Source organism: Rhinolophus sinicus, chromosome 15 (genome assembly GCF_057876585.1).
Source record: "Rhinolophus sinicus isolate RSI-liver-muscle chromosome 15, RSI-T2T, whole genome shotgun sequence".
Classification (NCBI taxonomy): domain Eukaryota; kingdom Metazoa; phylum Chordata; class Mammalia; order Chiroptera; family Rhinolophidae; genus Rhinolophus; species Rhinolophus sinicus.
This window is the reverse complement of record NC_142515.1, coordinates 80,168,949-80,181,047: the sequence shown is the minus strand read 5'-3', so window position 1 is coordinate 80,181,047 and position 12,099 is coordinate 80,168,949. Positions and strand designations below refer to the sequence as shown.

The 12,099-nt window shown below is 32.9% G+C and overlaps 1 protein-coding gene across 5 annotated transcripts in view; it reads left to right on the top strand.

Annotated features, from left to right (window-relative positions):
* The window catches only part of FSTL5 (follistatin like 5), a 639,519-nt gene that overhangs the window by 553,272 nt on the left and 74,148 nt on the right, over window positions 1–12,099 (top strand). For all 5 annotated transcript variants that reach the window (XM_074337776.2, XM_074337777.2, XM_074337780.2 and 2 more), the window contains one exon: window positions 11,827–11,976. In XM_074337776.2, the coding sequence (XP_074193877.2) occupies window positions 11,827–11,976 (150 nt within the window). The remainder of the gene's footprint in view (window positions 1–11,826; window positions 11,977–12,099) is intronic.

Sequence of the window (12,099 nt, the reverse complement as noted above, 5' to 3'; positions counted from 1 at the left end):
ATCTGTCCAGCTTTAAAGAGAATGTAACATGAAACTCTATGGAATGATACCACTATGGCAGTATACCTAGATTGCCTGAAATCACCACTGAGGTGTTTCCTGTTTTAGGAACTGGATCCATTTACTGACTCTCTCTTAAGTGTTCTTTTTTCCATCCTGAAAACAAAAGAGAGCAACAAACAATCCTATTTCACTTCTAGGAAGAAAAATGTATCCCCTATGATAAGAGCAGAAGAAAATGAGTTTAGCATATTTAAAAATCTATTTACTAATATAATTTTTATCAAAGTACAATAACTCTCTAATGTGTAACTTTCAACATACAGTTATTTACTTTTGTGGTTTCACAAAAATGTATCTGAGAGCTCATTTTTGAAATTATTTGGAAACTTGAAGTTGGAATAAAATAATAGCACATTAAATTATATAATTTATGTGTATTTTAAAAGATTAGCATTGAACTAAATCATACAGGTAGTTTTGGTGAATTCTTATTCAATGTTGTTTTCATGTTGTTACTCCAGAAACTTTATGAACTGTATAGTGTGGAGGAACCCCTGTTTTATATATCAGTAAAAAAATAAAAAAATAAATAAATAAAAGACTAGAAAAATGTAATTCTGTTGGCAATATAATAAGTAAAGATATATTTTTAAAGAGAAAGGCCAAGGAAAATGTAGCTTTGGTCTTTATCTTTCTACCTATAAATAAGGAGAATGCAGAGCTAAATTATTCTTTTAGTAACATTTCTTTGTAAAGGTTTACAAAATATGATTTAAAAATGGATCTATTTTTATGGTTTATATTTAATTAACATAAACATAGCAAAATACATATGTGTACAAATTATGTGGCTAATATCTATTCAGTCATACCTATAAGAAGTAGAATGTAAGGTCATTTACAATAATAATTAACCAATAAATAATATATCCAATGCTAATTTTTTTAAAAAGTTGACCTAACAAGTAAAGTGTAATGTTCCTCAGTGTAGGCATTCCAATGTGGAGCAAATTTACATGCGAATTATAATAAAGTTTAGATGTAAAAATGCAAATAATTATCCTATAAACAGCCTTATAATTTTGAAGATAAGTCTATCACACTTTAGAGTAATTTTCTTTCCCAGTCATTGGTAGTGTTGCAAAAACTACTACGCCTATATTCCAAATAAGGTGCTTGCTTCTGCTGTGGACAATGTGGGAAGATGGAAGGACTTGATCAAGATGACATGTCACCATCTGCATTGCGAAATTACGTACAGCAGAAAAAATTCAATTCATAAAAAATATAACCCCCATCAAAATCACAATGGCACTTTTTCTCAAGAAATAGAACAAAAAATTATCAGATTTGTATGGGATCACAAAAGACCTCAAGTAGTCAAAGCAATCCTGAGAAAAAAGAACAAAGTTGGGTGTATCACACTCCCTTACTTCAATTTGTACTACAAAGTGACAATAATCAAAACAGTATGGTACTGGCAAAATAAACAAATGAAAAACACAAAAAATCCCACAGACACATAGACCAATAAAATACAACTGAAAACCCAGAAACAAACCCACGTATACGAGGTCTGACAATTAAGTTTGCAAACTTGCCACCGTGCACTTACATTGGCAGCACTGTACAAACAGCTTGGTAAGGTTTCATAACCTTGGGATATCAGTGTCTCACAGCTGTGTTCATGTTGATGCATGGCGGTGTCTTGCTGAGTGGCATTCATTATTGTTGTTGCGTGATTTTGTGTGTCATCAGGAGAATGTCTAAGCTTGAATTAGAGCAACGAACAAACATTAAATTTCTTGTTAAATTTGGTAAGAGTGGAAGTGAAATCCAGGACATGTTAGTCCAATTTTATGTGGATTATGCCATGAACAGGCAGTGTACAAATGGATTAAATGTTTTTCTGTGGGGAGAGAACATGTCACTGATGAAGAGAGGTCAGGGCGGCCAGTAACAAGCAGAACTGATGAAAACACTGCAAAAATCCATCAAATTGTGTATCAAAATTGTCGGCTGACTGTGAGAAGTGAAGCAGACTGAGTAAACATCAATAGATAAACAGTTAGAAAAATCTTAACTGAAAATCTTGGCATGAGAAAGGTGTGTGCAAAAATGGTCCCGAAGGAGCTCACGGATGAACAAAAGCAAAGGAGAGTTGAAGTTTGCCAAGACCTTTTGGAGAGGCAACACAATGTGTTGGGCCGTTTTATCACTGGTGATGAAACATAGGTGTACCAATTCGACCCTGAAGCAAAGCATTAAAATGCACAATGGAAGTCAGCCAACTCTCCATGACCAAAAAATTCCATCAGTTCAAATCAAGAGTCTTAAGGATGTCGCTAACCTTTTTTAACATTAGAGGGATTATTTACTATAAATTCGTACCAACTAGACAAACAGTTAAGCAAGTTTACTATGTGGAAGTGCTGAAAAGGCTGCGTGAAAAAGTTAGATGAAAACAACTTGAACTTTTCACCAACAATTCATGGCTCTTGCATCATGACAATTCACCAACTCACACAGAACTATCTGTGAGGGAGTTTTTAGCCAGTAAACAAATAACTGTATTGGAACACCCTCCCTACTCACCTGATCTGACCCCCAATGACTTGTTTCTTTACCCAAAGATAAAGGAGATATTGAAAGGAAGACTTTTTTATCACATTCAGGACATCAAGGGTAATACAACGACAGCTCTGATGGACATTCCTGAGAAATTGCTTTGAAGGATGTACTAGGAGCTGGCGTCTGTGTATAGCTTCCCAAAGGGAGTACTTCAAAGGTGACCATAGTGATATTCAGCAATGAGGTATGTAGCACTTTTTCTAGAATGAGTTTACGAGCTTAATTGTCAGACCTTGCATACCATAATTGTCTAATTCCTTCAGTGATTAATGTTAGCTTTCAATTTAAACAAATTTTTGCCAAACTTTATTTAGTGTTTGTTCAACATGACCTAAAATCTTTGCTCTTGATAATTAATTTGATCTCTCTATTTTTCAAATGTATGCCTTTCCCAACAGACTTTAAGTCCCTGCCCCTGGGATTCTCAATGCCCACTGGCACCTGGACCACCTCTAGCCAGGATTTCTGCTCATTTACCAGAAGCAAAACAACCAAGACACAAACCATCTAGTCCTGGATTTACAAAATGTCTCGAATTTTCTTCTCTTACATCCTATAGGAATTTGACATTTAAAACTCTACACATTTTTTTTAAATCAGTTATTTTAACCTAATGCAATATTTTTATAAACCAGTAAAACATTTTCTGTTTAAGCAGAGTAGAAGTAATTCAGGTAGCTTTGAATGGCTTTATTTTTAGTTTTTTTGTTTGTTTGTTTTCATTTGTGAAACCAATTGACAATATCCTAATTTAATCCTGTCATTATCCAGATGGGGAAATGAGAAAGGTCACATAACTTGCTCGATGTCACAGAACTGCCAAATGATAAGGGGGAAAAAAACGTTATCTTGACCACATATGCAACAGTTATTCCATACTTAAACAGTAATTCCATGAAACTCTTAAATATACACAGTGAACTTCTCTCCAACAAATTTTTAAAAATTGAAAAAAAAACTATGGAAAATGTGTAAACTATTTTAGGTTTCATGAATTATAGCATATAGAGAATTTCCTATGTGAAAATAACAGGTAACATTTATTGATCAGTTGATCTTTTTAGACATGATGCATTTAACCATCTTAATAATCCTATGTGATAGGTAATATCATACCAGTGAGGTAAACAAGGCTTAAAAGGAGTACAAACACAGGCAATCTGAGTGTGAAGCTGAACATTACATCTAGGTCTGTTTGACCTCAAAGCCTGTTTTCTTAACACGTTGCGTACGGATCATGAGAATCTTCATGAGGGATTTAAACCCCGCCGTATGCAACGTATTAACATCAGTAATACGCTGTCTCTAAAGATAAACCAGTCCTCAGTTTATGATAGTGTAATGTTATCAGCTCCATTTTTATTGTAACACTGAAAGACATAAATACATTATTCTTATGTTAAAACAAAATATGGAAATATCTGTAATGTGGTCTTTGAACCATGATATCCTAGAATCAACATCCTGCTATGAAAATTTTCTAAAATAGGCCAGATTAAGGCAAATCAGCCCCTAAATTGCCTCAACTCCTTATGCTTTGAATAATATGATCTATACTGTTTATGACATTTTAATACATTAAATGGCAAAAACAATAAGAAAAATTGAATATAATTACAGAAAAAAGTAGTTATATCGCTTGCATTTTAAGCAGTGATCTCAATAAAAATTTGATAAAAGTAGTTTAACCTCATGTTTCTTTTTTATTAAAAAAGTGGCCCAATATGAGAGATAGCCATGCATATTTAATTGTTTAATATATTGTTGTAAGATCTACTTTTTTAATATTGCAAAGCAGGATATTATATCTAGTGTATTCACAACTAGCTTAATCTTGATTATACATGTATATATTTCCACACAGTTATAAAAATTATTCTGGGATTCCCAACCTAAACATTCCAATAAAATACAAAAAACCCTTGTTTTTGTTTGCCTTGATAAACTGGACAAAACCTCAATGAGAACATTATTTACCTTCTATTGCATTTGATAAAGTAAACACTATTTTTTCAAGTGGTCCATTATTTCCTATTTATTGCGATAGATTTGGATTGTGAGTTTGGGATTTTAAAAAAAAATCTATTTAAAAGAGACAGGGAAAGAGCACTAGAAAAAAATAGAATGCTTAAAATCAGTGCTTGTTAAAACTGTGGCAAAGAATCACTTTGGGTTTTGCTAAATCTTTTTTTTATTTTTTTAAACCAATAGGTAGTTTCACTCTATGAAACTCTCCAGGCAAGTTTGGCAACACTCAAACTGGTCTAAATCCTGTGCAAGGAGATAGGTCCACTGATCGTGCACATGGACATTATGTCAATGTCAAATTGCTATACAAGACTTTAAGTGGTTATATTCCATTTCCATACTATTGTCAGCATGATAATAAATGATGTAGCAACTGGTAGGTGTCTACAGACCACATTTTGATTTGTGCTGCTCTAGAATTCAGTTTCTCAATGATTCTGGATGACATGACATAGTGTTTAACATCAGGATTGAGAAATATACACTTCTTGACACTTTTTTGTTTGTTTGTTTTGTTTTTTCTTTTTGCTATGACAACCATACATTTAACTGAGGAAATATTGGCTTTCACCATTGTTTTTGGAAAATGTAGAAATACAGGAATAGCAAAGGCTACCATTTTAGTTGAGAATGATAGTATGTGATTAAATGCCAAATTATGTGACATAAAATATAAAGGCTATAAAAGTTCAGATAAGAAGAAAATCAGAAAGACCCACAGTAGTTAAGGATGAACCATGTACATGTTAAAACTCTGGCTGCCAAGTGTAGATTGAAAATTATTTGTTTAATAAATCATGCGATGTGCTCTTCAGTAGCTATAGAAAATCACTGTTTTTTATAAAATTTTGACGAAAACATTCTAGATAACAGGTCACCTGTTAGAGAACAATGAAGATTGCAACTATACATTTTGAGTAACATTTTTTTTTCTTTTAAAAGTTTTTTGTAAAAGTCCTCTTTTCCTGTCAATTCTCAGTTACTGTCTAGAGAAACAACTCCCCTGCAGGTGTTAGGAACTTGTTAAGCAGAAAAGGTAGACAATGCAGAAATACTAAAACCAATTAATTTTTGATAACTAGTGACCATATCAGTGCGAGAATCAGGTCTATAATGTGTTTACAAGTTTTCAAACTTAAATGCCTATATTTGCATGTTTATCAAAACACCAAACCCTCTTTCTCTTTCTTTGACTCAATATACATTTCCAGTGGTTCAGTATCTATCTAGGAGTGTCTAGATATCACCCAAGGGTGAATCCACAGTGCTGTCTAATTCAATGCCCAAACTGGACACATACATCCTAGGTCATCTTATTTTACATATTTCTTTTTATCTTTATTAGAATACTAGTGCCAGTTTGTTTTTATTTACAGCTATGTGTATTATAGAATGCATTTGTGTTCCAAATTATGCAGATCAGATATTTACTTTTCTTTATTTCTTAGAGAACTTTAACCTGTTAATGTTTAATTAGCTTGCCTTTCAGTTCTTGTGTTCCCATGTACCTGGGCCTGGCATTCTTTAGTTTACTAAGTCTATTTTTAATCTTGTTTTTTCTAAAATGGGAAGATATTTTACATATCAACAATACTTATTTTCTATATATAGGTTTACAAATGATTATGATTGTCAATTTTATTATTTTATTATTTTACTACCAAATAGTCCTTCTGTATTTTATAGTACTGCTTAGTTTTTAAACTTCCCTAATATAAATCAATCTTATTATTTATCTCTGGATAGATAACATCCACCTATCTATATCATCTGTGTATCTATTTCTTATCTATCAAACCTATCATTGAGATATCTATGTGTGCTCGTGTGTTATGTACCTGTATTCTATCTCGTTTTATGTTCTATGTAATTTCAAATCATATTTAATACTTTCTGTAATATAGTATATTTTTTCCCTCTGTTATGTCTCCATTTCAAATTACCCTTTCAACATCTTTTGTAAAATGAAACCAAAGAAGGAATGCCTGGGTGTCATCTGACCCTGTTAATAATAGGGACTAGGAATGAATAACCTCTCAGGAGAATTTAGTGTAAAGGAACCAGAGCAGAAAGCCAACGTCTGAGGTTTAGCTTTCCTGAAGTCACAATTAGTGAACAGAAGATAAATAAGCCACTATCAACAGAATTTTAACCAATAGGATGACAATGGTAACTGGGGTAGGGGTATAACTGATAACAGGGGTGGGCAACTTTTTATTCTACAAAGGTTTAAATATTAAATATCTTGGGCTTTGTAGTCCATATGGTTTTGTCTGCCAGTAATGAAAGAAATCATAGACAATATTTAAATGAATGGGTATAACTGTGTTGCAATAAACCTTTGTTTATGTAAGTTTGTATCCCATATAATATTGATATGTCATGAAATTGTATTCTTTTTTTTCAGCCATTAAAAATTAAAAAAAATATATATATATATTTAGTTCCTGGGCCACTTATCAAAATAGGCAGTGGGCTGAATTTGGTCTGGGGCCATTGTTTGCTGACCCTTGTCCTACAAGAATAAAATAACATTTTGGGAAGAATCAAGTGTCTGAAACAGCCAAATAACAGGAGAAATTGTTAGCAACTTGAGAGCAGGTATTCTCTCATATTCATGCTTTTATTTCCAAACATAGCTTTGCGTGATATCTTTCACTTAGTAAGCACTCAATAAATGCTTCCCAATGAGAACTGAAACCTAATGAATGCAAATTCTGAGGCCACTGGTGTTTTTTGATGACATCTCTTTTGGAATAGATAGGATCATGAAAGCCAGTTTGAAATATGAACAGTTTACAGTGAAAGGTCAGGACATGGAAGTAAAGTTCTCGACAGCTTTTTCAAAGTCTGAGGAGAATAGGATAGATAATTGAAAGGGAAAACATGAATCCAATTACTGTGTTTTATTGTTTGCTCCTTAAATTATAGGGGAATGTACATCTGTGAATATGTGAGACGTAACTAAAGATATTAATTAAATATAGGGCAGAGCTTTCTGAATGCAAAGAACACTGGACAAATCTGTGATTAGAGAGGAGGATGCCAGGAGGTAATGATGCCTGAAACTTGAGTTGGATGCAAGGAAAACAGAAATGCTTGTGACAAATAACATTTGTCCCTGCCATTAATGATGCAAGCTGTGCTAAAAGGGGAACTATGATGAAGAAGGAGAAGGAGTAGGGGGGGAGAAATGGGAATTTGGAAATTTGAGGGCAAAATATTTTTAATAGGTAATTAATACAATAAATAAAAATGACACAGTCCTATAGAAGATGAGTGCATATATTCATCTGTCTGACCTACTGATGTTTAACAAATCAAGTATCATCAACACTATTTTAATAGCTAAATAAAAACTTCCGTCATCACTAGTAACATATCTTGTATTCCTTTAAAATTTTGGAAGATGATAATAGCTACAGAGAAAATATGTAATTAACATAGAAATAACCCAAAGGTAAATAGATGAGTTCTAACTATGAATTAGAATTGTCCTTTTCTTACTGACTCTCACCCTCATTACTACTATCTTATTAATTCCTTTCACTTTAAATGACAGTATACATTTCTATAAAAAGTGATTTAATGGTACTCTTTGATATAATTCCTGACAATTTCCCTCATCAGTATGTATTATCTGAATCTTATTTTATATCTCTGGTATTTTTTTTTAGCTCCTATCTCATTAAATTCCTAATGCATGTAAAAAACATTCCTCTACAATTTTTATCCACAGAAATAAATATTAATCTATGTAATCTGAAAAAAAACTAAGAGTGCTGTTATAAAAAGGGACCTAATAGACTATAATCAGAAATAATGGCATAAAGTGAAGCAAAGAAAATTCAGGCTGACTCTCAGGAAACTTTTAATGACTTTGTAAAAATGATTGTGAGTCTGGTCAAGGATATCTTATGGGGACAGCATACAAATAGAAAACAATTCGCAGTAGAGCCTTTTTTAAAAAAAAAAAACAACTGTTGAATAGCTTTGTAGCAAACAAAGGGGTGGAAATTGCTCCTGGTTCAGCCATTGTTTGGCTGGCAGTTACCTGTCAGGTCACTCACACTTTCTGTTATTTCAGCAGGTTTTATTGGTGGCTTTTACACAATAGCAAAGAATTTGTAAAACATTTCCCCTTATTCAGAGCCTTTCATCAACCTTAGGTCTCACCATTTTCTTACTTCTTCATGGATCTCAAGTACATATTTTATATAGTGTTTGATTCTCACAAAAATCAGGTTCTTGTCAAAGATATTTACTATACTTCTGAAGAAAAGTGTTAGACATAGAAAATAATGTTTCAGTGAATTGATCAATGAGAGTACAATATCGTCCTCTATTGCTGGGTGGGTACTGAGGCCAGGTTTCTGCCTTCAGGTTGTGCTGCCTGCTTGAGGGTGCAACAGACATTACTCAGGGTGACCCCACAGGTAGTCATCTTAGAATAATTATGGCACATTCTGGGAAATGGAGTTAATTTCACAACTCAAAACTAGCAGAAGCATACATTACATGTTTAGTTTTCAGGGTTTTTTTGCTTATGTCTTGGAAGTCTGGATCAACCTGTGCTGTTCAGAGGACAACACTGCTGCTATATGTTTCTGGTGATGGGCTGAACCTGACATATCTGGACTGGATCTTAAAAATTAGTAGACATTCCAGGTCCTTCCGTAATCAGACCTGTAGTTTGGAGAACAGAAACAGCAGACCACATACTGAGCTTCTCATTCTAGAATGCTCTGGTTTTCACATTATTTTTCAAATTTTATGCAAAAAATACCTATTATGGTTGTGCTGTGTGAGAAGGGTTACATTATTGTGGTATTTCTTTTAAGCACTAAATGCCAAATGTGGTTTATTTGCTGCCAGTTTTATCTTTAAATTAAAAGAAATGCTTAGTGGTATTGATACTAAAAATTTTCTTGATTTTGTTTTATGATTATTAAGTGCAAATAACGAATGGGATCTCTAATGAAAAAATAATGTTTTTATTTAGAGAAGAGAATGCACCAATTTAGCTTAAGATTTGCTAACTGGAGTATACAAATCGATGAATTTGACATCATTGTATATATGTACCATATCTTCTTTATCCAGTAGTCTGTTGATAGGCACTGAGGTTGCTTCCATATCTTGGCAATTGTAAATAATGCAGCAGTGAACATAGAAATGCGTGTATCTTTTCGTATTAGTGTTTTGGATTTCTTCAGATCAATACCCAGAAGTGGAATCCCTGGGTCATAAGGTACTTCAATTTTTAGATTTTTGAGGAACCGCCAAATTGTTTTCCATAGAGGCTCAACCAATTTGCAATACACAAGGGTTCCCTTTTCTCCATATCCTTACCAACACTTATTTGTTGATAGCCACCTGTGAGGTGTGAGGTGATATCTCATTTTGGTTTTAATTTTCATTTCTCTGATGATTAGTGACATTGAGCATCTTTTCATACGTCGTCTATTAGCTATCTGTACGTCCTCTTTGGAGAAATATCTATTTAGTTTCTCTGCCCATTTTTTAATGGATTGCTTTGTTTTGTTTTGTTTTTTGATGTTGAGTTGTATGAACTTTATAAATTTTGGATATTAATCCATTATCAGATGTATACAATGGAATATTACTTGGCCATACAAAAGACTGAAATCTTATCATTTGCAACAACACAGATGGACCTAGAGGGTATTATGCTAAGTGAAATAAATCAGACTGATAAAGACAAATACCATGTTATTTCATTTATACGTGGAATCTAAAGAACAACAACAGCCACAAAATGAACACACAAAATAGAAACAGACTCATAGATACAGAGAGCAAACTGGTGTTTTCCAGAAAGGAGAAGGATTAGGGAGCTACGTGAAAAAGGTGATAGGATTAACAAATACAAATCCGTAGTTACAAAATCTTGATGGGGATCTAAAGTACAGAATAGAAAATATAGACCATACGTTGGAACAAATATGTGTAGTGCCAGGTAGGTACTAGACTACTTGGGGGATCACTGCATAAACTATATAAATGTCTAACCACTATGCTGTACACCTGAAATTAATGTAAAATAGTGTTGAATGTCAATGGTAACTCAAAAAGATAAATAAATAATTTTAAAAATAATTAGATATCAGTAATCAATATCATATCTATATCATAAAAATGTGAAACATAAATCAGTATTTATCATTACATCATCATATAAATAAATATTTATCATTACACATATATTTTACGTACAGTTCAACCCATCTCTCATCTTAGTGTTTTTTCTAACTATAAGTAAATTGGGAAACATATGAAATCATTAGATCAGTGAATAAAAGCTAAATCTGAAACAAAAATAATGAGTTACATGACATTTCTTCTACTTGTGATGTGTCTGCCAGAATGAATCACAAAGGTTTACATATCCCTTCAACATTCATTCATCATTGATAGAGTGCAGGAAAGAAGGGAATAGAAGGTATTTTTTACCTCATTTATGGGCATCTAGCACAAACTGTGAAATAACCAATGATAAGGCATTTCTATGGTATAGGAGCAGAATAAATAGGTTCAGGTCAATTGAAGGATTTTGTAATATTTTACCTTGATGCCAAATTGAAAAATTAAGTAACCATTCTGAATAACTTCTTTATTATAATGTTCCTTAAGCTTCTGGTTCTCCACAAATTACGAGATTCCTTTAATCATTTCCAGTGGATTTTGAAAAGACCATGGATGTGTCAGGGCAGCAGCCACTGATGTTTTGAGAAGTTCTAAATATATTTCAGTGTGACCTTTAATGTCTGGGAAAGAGGTTTGAGATTAGGGGTTTTGGAAGAAAACATTAGATTTGCTATGTATTTCTGAAGTTGCTGAGTTGTGAACAGATAGTGACAAATGAAAGCACTGTGTCTTACTAGAAATAAGTGATGGACTTGATATCAAGAAATTTATTGTAAAGAATTATCATTCCCATTAGTTTCTATATACACTTAATGAGCTTAAATGTGTTCTATTTATTGTTTTGATGGATTCAACTCTATATTTATACTTATCAATGAGCATATTTAACTTTTGATGCTCAAAGTAATAAAACAGTAATTAGTTTTATCTAGAATATGGCCATGCCCGTGTTATAATTTAAGACATTCATTTTATTTTCTATTTTCTGAATTACAGGATGAAGTCTGTCCCAAAGCTGAAGGAGATGAAGTTCAGAGGTGTGTGTGGGCATCCGCTGTTAATGTCAAAGACAAGTTCATTTATGTCGCACAGCCAACTTTGGACAGAGTCCTAATTGTTGATGTGCAGTCCCAAAAAGTTGTCCAGGTACGAATGAGTCCTACTTTTGAAAGTGATTTTAAAATAGATTTGCTTTAATTTAATCATCTTTACCAGGTAACTTGTGCATTGCCATTTGATTGTCATTTATAATTTGTTTCATCACTTGGA